The 15,230-nt window shown below is 45.2% G+C and overlaps 1 protein-coding gene across 1 annotated transcript; it reads left to right on the plus strand.

Annotated features, from left to right (window-relative positions):
• The first annotated feature begins 189 nt into the window (after positions 1-189).
• Positions 190-14,828, plus strand: zmp:0000000991 (uncharacterized). Its single transcript, XM_052483493.1, has 5 exons — positions 190-295; positions 770-885; positions 1,982-2,156; positions 7,727-7,769; positions 8,482-14,828. Exon 5 carries the CDS (start codon positions 8,593-8,595, stop codon positions 13,408-13,410), a length of 4,818 nt encoding a protein of 1,605 aa, XP_052339453.1. The 5' UTR covers positions 190-295; positions 770-885; positions 1,982-2,156; positions 7,727-7,769; positions 8,482-8,592; the 3' UTR covers positions 13,411-14,828.
• Positions 14,829-15,230: the final 402 nt, after the last annotated feature.

A 15,230-nucleotide genomic window follows, 5' to 3' on the forward strand; every position in this document is an offset into this window, starting at 1 on the left:
ACCCACAGCAGAGGGCCATGCCTCTGTATTGGGAGGGAGAAAAAGGGAGGGAGAAAGAAAATGAAAGAAACAGAAGCTGGACAGATTGAGAGACAGTCAGACAGACAGACAGACAGACAGACAAAGAGGCAGACTGAGACAGAGAATCCTCGTGTGACTTCCATGCCGAAGACAGCTAGAGGCTTTAAACTGTAGTCACAGTTGATTTGAACTTGGCCCATGCTGGTAGCTGCCAGCCAGCCCAGAACAGGACAAGACAGTGTAGTCGAGATGGTAATCACGGCATCTCCCTGAGGTATAGTACTCTCTGATTACTTTGGTATCTTTCCCAGTGACCAGATTGTGTTTAGAATCAGGGTGAATAATCAGCACTTTAGTGGGATTATACTGACTGGTTGTGATTAGTATTTGCAGAGACAGAGATCATCAGATAGATGTGTGTCAGATAGTTGCTCCGTGTTTATGTTAGATTGTTATCAGGTCTCTGTCTGTATTGGTGTTTTAGCTGGTATATTAGTCAGCAGTGTGTGGCTGCCTGGGCGTGTTGAGTGACGGGAGCGGATCATTCTAAAATAAATCAAATGATTTTATATGTCAGGTAAGGCTGATAGACTGATAATGTGAGTGTTAGAATCACAGTCACTCACCTGCTGTTATTGCCTATGACCGATTGGACCTTGTCTTTATGGTCTAGTTCCATATTATTGGACTTAGGTTCTGGTCATACCTGGTCTGATTTCCATGGATACTTAGGTGTGTTGTTCCCCAGGAGACCCCAGGATGTGAGGTGGTCCCAGGAGAACAATCATCATGGAAACGAAGTGGAAACTGACCAGTGGACTCAGACACCACTCGGTGCCAACAGTAGGGGGATAGAACAGACAGGTGAGACAACTCGCACACCTTATAGACACAGGTGACTAGTGCTGCGCAATTATCGGTTCAATTACTTGAATTCCATTTATTTATTTATTTTGTGAGCCCAGAGAAATCAAATCATTCACGAGAGATTTGAGAAATTAAGTCAAGAACTATGTAGGCTGAAGGGAGTTGTACTTTTCAATAAGTAAACTCAACCTACGTCAGTGCAGAAACATGGTAATTATGTAAAATGACAGAGACAGATCAGAGAGGAAGAAGCGAAGCGAATGCGTTTCTATGGGCTTATTTTGAACCTAAGCTTGTCGACTGCCTTCCCGCCTTTGGAACAACGACTCCCATTGTTAGGGAATAGACATGAGCATCTCGTCATTGTATACAGATCTCTGGACGGATACACTTTTACACCTGCTACATTAGGTTAAATACACACAGACCGCATAGACTGCATAAGAGAGCAATGTTCACAACGACAAGGGGTACAGAGACCGTTTGCGGAAGTATATCTTATCTATTTTGAAGAACTAGTAAAAATGATTTTGTCAGACCACTCTGCAGTATACTTAGACAGGCTAGCTAAATAGGATGACTACAGACAGTACCGTATGGGGAGCACATAACGTTAGATGGCCTGGCTGGCTGACTGCTACTGATGAGATTACTTTAAGGAATGAAAGATAATAGTCATCAAATAAAAGCTAAGTAATATACAGAACTGAAATATTTATTATTTCATAGTAATTTCCTCTTTTTCTATTGATGTCTATTGAAGTCAATGTGGACCATGGAATAAGAATAAGTTCATGTTTTGGCAATTGAATGTTCACTACTTTTGGCTTTATAAAGTCATTATTTCATAATACATTTCATGTTTAAAAAATATATATAAAAAAATCAAAAAGCGTTATTTATTTTTTTTATAATCAAAACGAAACGAACCGACCCCAAAAAGCACTAATCACTCAGCACGACAGAGGACACAACTGAGGGAACTTACAGTGTGCAGTGATTTACCTGTCTGCTGTAGATCCACATGGACTGTTAAATTAGTACCTATCACAGGTCTAGTTATAAACTCAACATATGGGATGTTTGTGACCAGAGCTAACTTTGGGGACCAGGGAGGAGAGTCACGGCCGACCTGCAGTTCTGAACAGGAACCCCAACCAGACCTGGTTCACATCCTCCCTGTCCTTCAGACTCTCCTCTCAACACAGCAAGAAATACGACCTGGAAAAACTAGAGTCCACAGCTCAGAGGGAACACTCTCTACACAGGTGAGACAGAGCATTTTTAAAGCTAGAGTTTATTGCCTTAGTTATGGGATTTTGTATTATACAGTGATGCGTTTTTTATTGCCCTTCTCTTAGACACTATCCTTCTTTTACCATCTATGTATGTGTACAGACAGAATTGCACCAACACGGCTCCATAAATCAATATGGTTTAACCAAGGTTAATTAGTTCCTCGGACTGCTGTACTGAGGAAATACTTCAGATTGATTTCTTATGTGTGTGTGTGTGTGTGTGTGTGTGTGTGTGTGTGTGTGTGTGTGTGTGTGTGTGTGTGTGTGTGTGTGTGTGTATGTGTATGTGTATGTGTGTGTGTGTGTGTGTGTGTGTGTGTGTGTGTGTGATTCTGTGCGCGCGTGTGTAATATGTGTCAGAGATGAATGCAACTCTTATCAGTATGAGTCATTTATCAAACACTGTCCCTTAGTAACAGACGACCTTTACCTGGCTGTATTGTCACCTATCCATGTCAGCCCTTTAGACTGAGGCTACACACCTCTCAACATCAACTTCCATAGTAGCACTGTGGCCCTGTGTTTGTGTGTGATGTCTTTATTACAAGTGTGATGTTAAGGCATTCAGTTAATAGTTCCGCTATTGCTAACATAGCCTAGGCAACACCACTGGAAGTAGTTTGGGGTGGGGGTGGGGGTGGGGGTGGGGGTGCTGCTGTGACGTTTTGCACGCCGAAAGAAAAACATTGCCTCTGCTGAAGATGTCTATATGTGGTCTGCTAAAACAGGACTAGTAAAGGCCCAGTTTACTAACTAAATGTATTTGTAGTTGAGTGTCTACCAGCATTTGAAACTTCTGAGTCTGATAATTATCTGCACCAAACAGTTAATCTGATTAATACTGTTGGAATATAAAATTAGTTGCTTGATATGTTTTCCGGTTTCTTGAAATACTTTGCAAATGCAACTTATTTCTATGTGAACTGAAATGGGCTATTCATTCCTTTTCAGTAGACACTCTTACCCAGAGCAACTTACAGTAGGGAGTGCATACATTTTCATAGTTTTTCGTACTGGTCCCCCGTGGGAATCAAACCCACAACCCTAGCAAGCACCATGCTCTACCAAGTCAGCCACAACATCAAAAACCACTTGATGTCTCAATGTACTCAATTACTCTACTGTACATTGTTTTTCTTCATGGTGATGGAAAGTCTAGTTACAATCCTAGATGACCAGCTTGTGTACAATACAGTAATGTACATTTAAGTGGTTTGTAACGATGGTAAATAAATACTGCACAAAAAGTGTTTGTTTTCCATGTTATTTGATCAATAAAAACATTTAATTTCGTATGGATGTTTTGTGTCTTTGCCCATAACTTTGCACCTTTTTGATGTAAACATTTGAGGACATGATTGAGTTGTTTCTGAATTCCATTAGAATGACAACTGCAGAGAAAGGGACAGGGCAACAACTCTTACATTCCCAAGTATTGAATCTTGCAAAAGACTCTTCTTAATGATACAACTTTTTTTGCTGGTAAAAAAAAATGTTTTGCTCGTGCTACTGGCATCTATATCAGTCTGCTAATACTAGTAAAGACCCAGTGTGCTACTTTTGTGAAAATGTTTTAAATATTCAATATTTTTTTAATTAAAATATATTTAGAATTCAGATTTGAGGGGTTTCTGGGCATATTGTTGGATCTGCTCCCATTGCTCAACACTCACACACCCTGCTGACTGATATACCAGCTAAAACACCAATACAGACAGCGACCTGATAACAATCTAACATAAATATGCCCATAACTCCCACAGTGCTGTTACACCCCTACTTCCCGCGGCTATGAGCCCAGGTAAACATAAATCATGAAAAAAGGGAGAGCTGGAGGATAGACAAGACGGAGAGAATGAGCAATTGAGGTCAAGAGAGAAGATGGAATGTAGTTGATCCTGTGGATCAGGGTGAATTGAAAAACTTGTGACACCTGTAATCTTTACAAAAACATTAACACCCAGGAGGTGTGTCTGCATGCTTGTGTGTCTTATGTATTATGGTATACAGTGCATTCGGAAAGTATTCAGACCCCATGGCTTTTTCCACATTTTGTTATGTTACAGCCTTATTCTAAACTGGATTCAATCGTTTTTTGCCCCTCATCAATCTACCCACAATACCCCATAATTACAAAGCAGAAATGGGTTATTTTTTATATTTTATTTTGCAAATGTATTCAAATTAAAAACACATCAAATTTACATAAGTAATTCAGACCCTTTTACTCAGTATTTTGTTGAAGCACCTTTGGCAGCAATTATAGCCTTGAGTCTTCTTGGGTATTCTTCTCTGCAGATCCTCAAGCGCTGTCAGGTTGGATGGGAAGCGTCGCTGCTCAGCTATTTTCAGGTCTCTCCGGAGATCAAATCAAATTTTGTCACATGCTCCGAATACAACAGGCGTAGTAGACCTTACCGTAAAATGCTTACTTACAAGCACTTAACCAACAATGAAGTTCAAGAAATTGAGCAAAGGAAATATTTACTAAATAAAGTTTCAAAAAATGTAATTAAAGTAACATAATAAAATAACAATACCGAGGCTATGTACAGGGGCTACCAGTACCGAGTTAATGTGTGGGGTACAGGTTAATTGAGGTAGTTTGTACATGAAGTTAGGGGTAAAGTGATAATGCATAGATAATAAACAGTGAGTAGAAGCGGGGGGGAGGGGGGGGGGCAATGTAAATAGTCCAGGTAGCCATTTGATTAACTGTTCAGCAGTCTGTTGGCTTGGGGGTAGAAGCTGTTCGGGAGCCTTTTGGACCTAGACATGGTGCTCCGGTACTACTTATTGTGCGGTAGCAGAGTGAATGGTCTATGACTTGGGTGACTGGAGCCGTGAAACATTTTTGGGGCCTTCCTCTGATACCACCTAGTATATAGGTCCTGGATGGCAGGGAACTTCGCCCCAGTGATGTACTGGGCCATACACACTAGTCCACGTTCATCTCCTGTGTCTTGCTCACTTTGAGGGAGAGGTAGTTGCCCTGGCACCACACTGCCAGGTCTCTGACCACCTCATTATAGGCTGTCTCATCGTTGTTGGTGATCAGTCCTAACACTGTTGTCATTAGCAAACTTAATGATATTGTATGAGTCGTGCATGGCCATGCAATTGTGGGTGAACAGGGAGTACAGGAGGGGACTAAGCAAGCCCCCACGAGGGGCTCCCGTGTTGAGAATCAGCGTGGCAGATGTGTTGTTGCCTACCCTTACCACCTGGGGCCGGCCTGTCAGGAAGTCTAGGATCCAGTTGCAGAGGAGGTGGTGTTTAGTCCCAGGGTCCTTAGCTTGTGGGCACTATGGTGTTGAACGCTGAGCTGTAGTCAATGAACAGCATTCTCACATAGGTTCTCCTTTTGTCCAGGTGAGAAAGGGCAGTGTGGAGTGGGATTGAGATTGCATCATCTATGGATCTGTTGGAGCGTTATGCGAATTGGAGTCGGTCTAAGGTGGTCTGGAGGATGCTGTTGCTGTGAGCCATGACCAGCCTTTCAAAGCACTTCATGGCTACCGACATGAGTGCTACGGGGCAGTAGTCATTTAGGCAGGTTACCTTCGCTTTCTTGGGCACAGGGACTATGGTGGTCTGCTTTAAACGTAGGTATTAGACTCTGTCAGGGAGAGGTTGAAAAATGTCAGTGAAGACACTTGCCAGTTGGTCCGCACATGCTCTGAGTGCACGTCCTTGTAATCAGTCTGGCCCCGCGGCCTTGTGAATGTTGACCTGTTTAAAGGTCTTGCTCACATTGGCTACGGAGAACGGGATCACACAGTCGTCCAGAACAGCTGGGGCTCTCATGCATTCTTCAGTGTTGCTTGCCTCGATGCAAGCATAAAAGGCATTTATCTTGTCTGGTAGGCTCACGTCACTGGGCAGCTTGCGGCTGGGTTTCCCATTGTAGTCCGTAATAGTTTGCAAGCCCTGCCACATCCGATGAACAACAGAGCCAGTGTAGTAAGATTCAATTCAATCTTAGTCCTGTATTGAAGCTTTGCCTGTTTGATGGTTCGTCTGAGGGCATAGCAGGATTTCTTATAAGCGTCCGGCTTAGTGTCCCGCTCCTTGAAAGCACGTGTGACATGCTGGTAGAAATTAGGTGAAAATGATTTCAATTTGCCTGCATTAAAGTCCCCGACCACTAGGAATGCTGCTTCTGGATGAGCAATTTCTTGTTTGCTTATTGCCTTTATACAGCTCGTTGAGTGCGGTCTTAGTGCCGGCATCGATTTGTGGTGGTAAAAGACAGCTACGAAAAATATAGATGAAAACTCTCTTGGTAGATAGTGTGGTCAATAGCTTATCATGAGGTACTCTACCTCAGGCATTCAAACGGGTTCAAGTCCGAGCTCTGGCTGCACCACTTAAGGACTTTGGCTGGACCACTCCTGTGTTGTCTTTTCTGTGTGCTTAGGGTCGTTGTCTGTTGGAAGGTGAACGTTCTCCCCAGTCTGAGAACCTGCTCCAGAGTGCTCAGAACTTCATCAAGGATCTCTCTGTACTTTGCTCCATTCATCTGTCCCTCGATCCTGACTAGTCTCCCAGTCCCTTCAGCTGAAAAACATATCCACCACCATGCTTCACCGTGAGGAGGATGCCAGGTTTCCTCCAGACGTGACGCTTGGCATTCAAGCCAAAGAGTTCAATCTTGGTTTCATCAGACCAGAAAATCTTGTTTTTCGTGGGCTGAGTCCTTTAGGTGCCTTTTGGCAAACTCCAAGCAGGCTGTCATGTGCCTTTTTACTGAGGAGTGGCTTCTGTCTGGCCACTCTACCATAAAGGCCTGATTGGTGGAGTGCTGTAGAGATGGTTCCCCTTCCGGAAGGTTCTCCCATCTCCACAGAGGAACTCTAAAGCTCTGTCCAAGGCCCTTTTCCCCCGATTGCTCAGTATGGCCGGGAGGCCAGCTGTAGAATGAATCTTGGTGGTTCCAAACTTCTTCCATTTAAGAATGATGGAGGCCACTGTTGTTTGGAACTTTCGATGATGCAGACATTTTTTGGTACCCTTCCCCAGATCTGTGCCTCAACACAATCCTGTCTCTGAGCTGTACAGACAATTCCTTCGACCTCACTGCTTGGTTTTTGCTCTGAAATGCAATGTCAACTGTGGGACCTTTTTTTATAGACAGATTTGTGCCTTTCCAAATCATGTCCAATCAATTGAATTTACCACAGGTGGACTCCAATCAAGTGTAGAAACATCTCAAGGATGATCAATGGAAACAGGACGTACATGAGCTCAATTTTGAGTCTCATAGCAACGGGTCTGAATGCATATGTAAATAAGGTATCTTTTTTTTATTTTTAATAAATTTGCTTAAATTTCAAAACTGTTTTCACTCTATCATTATGGGGTATTGTGTGTAAATTGTTTCCTCAATCTAAATGAATCCATTTGAGAATAAGGCTGTAACGTAACAACATTTGAAAATAGTCAAAGGGTCTGATTAGTTTCTGAATACACTGTATAACCATTAACATTCATTGTAATGATGTATTAATGTTTTTCTCTACATTTCCCTGCTGCTCCAGTTCTCAGGGACCTGTAAGGGATGCACCTATAGCTCAAGCACAGGTAAACATAAAGCATTACCATTTAGTGGCAACATTATTAATGACACTTTACTTAATAACACAATAGACATGTTATTAACAGTCATTACAGTTAATGTCACCAGTTTGTGTCATTACAGTGTTGCCATTAGCCAACATCAATTGTCATAACTGCAAATGGCATTTGCTATATTAACAGCCATATTATGAACGTTTAATGAAATCGTTGGAACATGATCAATGTCAGTTTGAACATTGTGTAATCTGAAAAGAGCCAACATGAATGCCAGTGTGGGGAGGAGATAAATAGTGTTTCTGTGGAAATCTCATGTACTTGGAAATAACCTGTTTGTCCAGACTAATTATTTTAATAACATTTCCATGGGAACATGACTCCTGTAATGCTCCAGTTTCAATAAGTACACTATTTGGATTTCCATGTCAGATTAAATGTGTTGTCACACACAAATACTCTACCACTCAGCCTACATAGCTTTGGGAGGTGTGGAGTGACAAGCCTCAGTGTTGACATGTGAAAACCATTACATGCTGCAGTTTGATCTAAGGCAATGGATTTGACATTTCTGACGTTGCATAACTTTTGGACTAAAAGCAAAATCGTTCAATCATAGATTCTCTTTTTCATATAAAACCTTTGGCTGTGGGGTTAAAGCTTAACAGATATGTATCTAATTGTTGATAACAATATAATCTGATTTGAACTTTCTCGACAGGTGAAAAGAGAAGTCTCACCATCATATTATTTTTTACCAGCCAATTGCCCTTCAGAGGAAGAGGAAGTGACATCGCTTCCTTTTAAAGAGGAAGAGGATTCCAAGACAGCCATGTTGTCCTCCACGCTGGTGTCGGTTCTCGCCCCACAGTGGAGTGGGAGAATACGCAGGAACAAGCGGGGCATGGCCGGTACGGACATTGGTGTGTTTGGCACGGCAACCAGTGAGTCTGGACAGGAAACCCAAGGTAACGGTCAGGAAGTGAGCGAGGGGGGTGTGCTTTTGAAGCCGCAAGTCCCTCTCGAGACAGACTCTATAGGACAACGACGACAACAACAGTTTCTGGAGACCCAGAACCAACGTGTTGGGGAGAGGGGGTTGACCCTTGGATCACAAGTCCATGAGAGGGCTTCAACACTGGGTAGCAGCAGAAGCACAGTGGGGGGCTGGTATGAGGGAAGCACCCCCAGCCTCAAACTGGACAACCCAACAAAGGCCCCAGTTTCTAAGCCTGTCTCTCTGGATGTGAGTTGGGGGAGGCTGGCCAACAGAGGCGGAGAGGGGGGAGCTGTTTCCCCTGTTACTCCCAGCTCTCCCCTCTCTCCCGACCTGCATGTACACAAGGGAATGTTACAGGCAAGTCGTCAAGGAGCCCAGACATCATTGCTGAGTTCAAAACCAACAACCAGTAGCCTTCTTTTCTCTCTGAGAAGGCTCAACACTATTGCGAGCTCTATCCACTCAGAGACAAATATCTCATCTCTAACCAATGACAGAGATGGAGAGACTTCAAGTCCACACCTCTCTCCAACCACAACCAATTACAAAGCATCAGAGGCAATTAGGGCACACCTTTCCTTAACCTCATCCAATGATGGAGCCAGAGAGAGGTCCAAGTTCCTCCCCTATTCAGCTGATCCCACTTACAGGACAATAGAGAGGTCAAGGCACCTCCCCTTACCAACTTCCAATCACAGAGAAGCAAATACACACAGGACACAACTATTTTCAACCTCGCCCAATTACAAAGACACAGAGGGCACACCCTTTACCAAACTTCCCCAGACTTCCAGGGCGTATCCCAACCCAACCTTCCCCAGTAAGCAGACTCTTCTGTTTAGTGGTCTAGAGAGACTTTCCCCCTCAGAGAGACCAGATGGAACCACGGTTCCCATCAGTGATACTCATCTACCTTCCTCTCCACCGTCCCAATATGACCACCTGGATTTTCATGGGAGCCAGTCTCTTCCCAGAGGAACCACCCTGAGATCTACTAGCTGGAGAAAGCACATTACTCTGGAGGACAGTGTGTCTAATCCCAGTTCCCCCCTCAGTCCCACTACCACCACCACTATCAACAACAACAACAACACATTCAGCCTCTCAAGCACTTCCAGCAATAATAACACGGGCCCCTCTAGCATCAATGATAACACTGGTGTCAATCCCCAAATCAGCATCAATAACAACAATAATTTAGTCACCCCCAACAATACCAACCTAAACAGCAATACTGTCACTGGCAAACACTCACCTCAGAGCACCCTTAAAAGGACTTATGTTCAAGATATCCCAGACCAGGATTCCTATAGAATACTCAAAACTCAGAATTCCCTTAACTCGAATGACCGACAATCACAAAAGCCCTATTGTTTGTCCAATATCTCCTTCAGGTCTAACACCAATAGCCCAGCGAGCTCGAGCACTTTGAGTAGCCCAATAAAGTCCAGCAAGCCTGATCGCTACAGTAGGCAATGTAGTTATGACACCATCTACACCCCTCTGACCGTATTTAGCCCCAAGACTCCAACCAGCTCTGAAACCAGTGACACTCCATCCTCCCTCAGTAGTCATAGAACCCTTTATTTGTCCCATTCCCTGAACCCCTCTTCCAGACAGCTCTCCTTACAAACCAGTATCGCCTCCACATCTCTCAGTAGCCACAGACCCCTCTATAGTTCCCGCTCACTCAATACCACCAGCTCTATGAGACGAGACCCCCAAAACAGCCCAAAATCTCCACCCCCAGTCGTCAGAAGCCAGATTCCCATAGTGAGTAACACCCACACCCCCACATCCCAACTGCAGTCCCCTAAAACTGCTTACACGCCTACCACAACTCCCCAACCACTCCTACTTAAAACCGGCTACGTCCCCATTATCCCGACCCGCTACACCCGACCGCTGTCCCCAGACAGTTATACCCCCATATCCCTGAGTATCCCCACCACCCAGGCCCCCTCCACCCTGCCCCTCTCCCCACCCAGCTCGTCCCCTCTGGTGGAAAGGACATTCATAGGCAGCCTAGACCTCTCCCCTAAGAAACACCAGCCCCAAGTGGAAGGGAGGGTAACAGCACATAGAGCATGGCAGGAGTCACAACTAAGGCTGTCACAGTCTCATTCACCTCAGAGACCTCTGTCCCCAACCAGACCCCTCCGTAGTGTAGAGGGTCCCGCCATCTTCTCCTCCCTGAGATCGGGCAGCCCAACCTGGGCTACGTCACCTTTGTCTCCCCCAACCCCCAGGACCACCAAACTACAAGTTTGGAGGGGAACCTCGATGCATAACTTATCCATAATATCTGATACATTGGTGAAGGAGGGAGGGCAAGCTCTCTCAGAGCATGTTAGCGACCACACTTCAAACGTCACATTCAAACACACAGGAACCGACTCAACCGTAATAGGACCACAGAGGAAGACCGCTGCCCCTCTCTCCCTTCCAGATTTTGGGAGCTTTTCCAAGCCACGATTTAGCTCCCCGCCCTATTCCACACTCAAGTCTTCACGCCCAACACAGGGTGAGGTCACACACACAACATCACACCAACCCCTTCTCTCACCCCCTACCTCACCCCAACACTACCCCTTCTACGGCCATCACAGGGCTAGGTCACAGGACAGTTCAAAGATTGTTGCCTTGGAAATTGATTGTGTCAACAACAACTCCAAACAGACCAGTCAAGAAAATGTTGAGACACTTGTGTACAGGATTTCTAAAGTTGATTCCTCTGCCATATTGGACAGTATTAGGCCTGCACAGGCCTGTTTTCCTCGACACACACCAGACACGCGAGTCGTCACAGGGATAAAGTCCAATGAACTCTGCCGTCTACCTTCACAACACAGCCAGGTGATTGGAAGTCCCAGCTGTCAATCATACCAAAGCTCCAATGACAGTGGAGCATTAGACATTGAGAAGGTTGTGTGTAAAAGTGAGAGTTTCCCTAAGAGTGCAGCGGCTTCATTACAAACCCAGAGCCCAAAGAAAGGCTTATTCTCACTGAGAGGTAAGAGAGACAATGTTGTTGGTACGCCTGCTGCCAATATCCCTAGAAACCCAGCGATGCCTCAGTCTGAGAAACCAAAGAAAGAGTCAGAGAAGGAGCAAAAGGAAAATAACAAAATAGACCTGGTGCTGAGTCGACTCCGGCAGACCTTCAGAGTCAAACGTCTCGATGACGAGAGGACGAAGAGAACACCCCAGCCTCCTCCTGTCAAAGGAGCCAGTGACATTAGTGATGTCACTGAGAGTAGTGGTTCTAGCAATCGAGAAGAGGAGGAAAAATGGAGGGAGAATGATGGCGTACACAAACCTTTAAACTCTTTCTGGGCTGGCAGTGAGCACACGTCAGATATGACGAAGGAAAATGTTAGGCGTGAACACTCACAGTTTGAGGGTTTTAAAGACCATAGAGAGGCTAGAAACAGAGACCAGCCTTGTGTTATGGATCTTCCTCAATTTGAGGCTTACAAGGACGAAAGGATCACTAAACCCAAACACCAACCTTCTAGTAGCGAGATCAGCCCAACAAGGCGGCAGTTTGAAGCTTACAAAGAGAAGAGGATCAGTAGAGCCAGAATGCAACCTCCTCAGAGAGACTTCAGCTCCGTTATGCGTCAACCCTGGGACCCCAGCCGCTCTGCAACCCTCCCTGCCTACAGAACCTCCTCAGGCAGCACCAGAAACACTTTCTCTGTCTTCCACTTCAGCCAGATGGACTCTGAGAACGATAACGTGTTCCACATTCCCAGGATTCCTCAGAGGAAGAAGACCACCTCTCTCTGTGAGCCAGGGGACAGGGAGTACGGTTCCGGTGATCAGCGTGGCAGTGAGGGACGTCTGGCATCCTTCTCCTCCTGTGCTGATCTCAAATACGGTCTTGAGGCTGGGCGTTCCTTCTCTGTGACTTCTGTGCTCTCCAGCCGACCTTCGGGTCCTGGACGCATCTCCTCAGGCCCTAGGGTCAGCAGTGTAGAGGTCATGACTTGGGATGACTGTAGGGTCAAAGGTGATTGGACAATACCAAGGTGGGACACACACACAACCACTGGCCACAAAACCACAGGTGACAGCCAAGCTGTAAATGACTGGTCTGTCGTTAGTGACAGGACATCCAGAAATGAGCGCAAAACAATCCAAGCTAATTTTATAAATCCACACAAGGCTAGATCCAAATCCCTACCCAGAAATGTGTCCTGGAGTTCAGAGGTCACCGCCCCATCTCCAACCTCTACAACTACTGGCCGCATGTGGAACCATGGCAGCCTGGAGACCTCTCACTCCCTGTGGGATACAGAGGGTCCTCCAACCCCCCCTCCGTCCCCTCCCTGGTCCCCAGCCTCCAGACGCATATCTCGCCCTCCCAGCTCCTCCTCCTCTGCCTCACCCTCCCCCACAGACAGCAGGGCGTCACAGGACAGCCTGTCCCCTAGGGGGCGCCTACCCTCCAGGGGCTACGTCTCCAACCTGGCAGTCTTCGAGGAGTCCGACGCAATCTTCGAGGAGTCCGACTCCAGGGGCTACGTCTCCAACCTGGCAGTCTTCGAGGAGTCCGACTCAGGCTCTGACATGGACTCTGACACAACCACAGATGATGAATACTACCTGGCAGGTGATGGCGGCGAGAAGGAGACTGAACTGTGAGAAGAAATACTGTATGGGATGCATCTCAATAGTCTAAACTGGATCTGTCTGTCTCCTTTTGGTCTCCTTATATAGAAAGGATACTTATTTACACACCTATTTATGCTCACTAAAAACAGACTTGTTAAGTGTGCATGGCTCTGGGCCTCCCGAGTGGCGCAGTGGTCTAAGGCACTGCATCGCGGTGCTAGCTGTGCCACTAGAGAACCTGGTTCGAGTCCAGGCTCTGTCGCACCTGTCCGCGACCGAGAGACCCATGACACGGTGCACAATTGGCCCAGCGTGGTCTGGGTTAGGGGAGGGTTTGACATGCAGGGATGTTCCTGTCCCATCGTGCACTAGCGACTCCTGTGGTGAGCCGGGCGCAGTGCACGCTGTCACAGTCTCCAGGTGTACGGTGTACGGCGCTTCCTCCGACACATTGGTGCTTCTGGGTTAAGCGGGCATTGTGTCAAGAAGCAGTGTCGGCTTGGCTGGGTTGTGTTTCAGGGGACGCTTGAGTTGCAGCGATGGGACGAGCCTGTAACTACCAATTGAATACCACGAAATTGGGGCGAAAAAGGGGTAAAATAATTAAATTAAATAAAAAGCGCATGGCTGACAGTAAAGAAGTCAGCACTATCAGATCACAGGTTAATGTCATGCTCTTATCCTGGGATCCAAAGAGCAGCCCACATGAACTCTACACCATATCCAAGATCATGGCACTCTGTTTTTTTGTCATGTCACAGGTTGCTTGGATACTTGACTTTCTCATGTCTGATATTTGTTTAGTTATCAGTGGGAAGTGTACTGTATATAATATATATAATATAATAATAATATAATAATATACTGTATATGCTAGGTTAAAGGTATTTATGAACAAAGAGCTCTAGCTATAAAGCTCTCCTATCCTGTTTTATTACTTCTGCAGCTGTTCTAACCATGGCCTTTATTCACAAAGTGTATCAGAGTTGGAGTGCTGGTCTAGGATCAGGTCCCCCCTCTACATATGATCATATTCATTGTGATCTGAAGCCAAAACTGATCTTAGGTGAGCACTCCTAAACTAAGACTCCTTGTGAATACTGACCCTGTTGTGGTAGAGACCTGTACCCGGTGAGAGGTATACCTACCACACTCAGTTTGGCTGGGGTCACATTTCATTGTCAAGTGCTGGCTATCAATATGCTTAAGCTAGCATGCTATATGATATGCAAGATAAATATCTTTGAATGTTTTAATTCTCATGGAAATCAGTATTTTTCTATTTTGGTTGTCTTGGAAGGTTTTCCTGAAATGCATATGTGTGCATTATAAACAGATGATTGTTATAAAATATTTGTGAATTACTTTTTGTGCAATTCAACAGTTGTTTTTGGATCAAGAATATGGTAAATATATTTTGAATTAACAATAAACTAGTTCTAATTCTGTATCTGCCCCTTTGTATTTTTTAAATATATATATATATTATATATCAAACTGTTATGCCCAACTATCATATCAAATCAAATGTATTTATATAGCCCTTCGTACATCAGCTGATATCTCAAAGTGCTGTACAGAAACCCAGCCTAAAACCCCAAACAGCAAGCAATGCAGGTGTAGAAGCACGGTGGCTAGGAAAAACTCCCTAGAAAGGCCAAAACCTAGGAAGAAACCTAGAGAGGAACCAGGCTATGTGGGGTGGCCAGTCCTCTTCTGGCTGTGCCGGGTGGAGATTATAACAGAACATGGCCAAGATGTTCAAATGTTCATAAATGACCAGCATGGTCGTATAATAGTAAGGCAGAACAGTTGAAACTGGAGTAGCAGCACGGTCAGGTGGACTGGGG

This window comes from Oncorhynchus keta, chromosome 28 (genome assembly GCF_023373465.1).
Source record: "Oncorhynchus keta strain PuntledgeMale-10-30-2019 chromosome 28, Oket_V2, whole genome shotgun sequence".
NCBI lineage: Eukaryota > Metazoa > Chordata > Actinopteri > Salmoniformes > Salmonidae > Oncorhynchus > Oncorhynchus keta.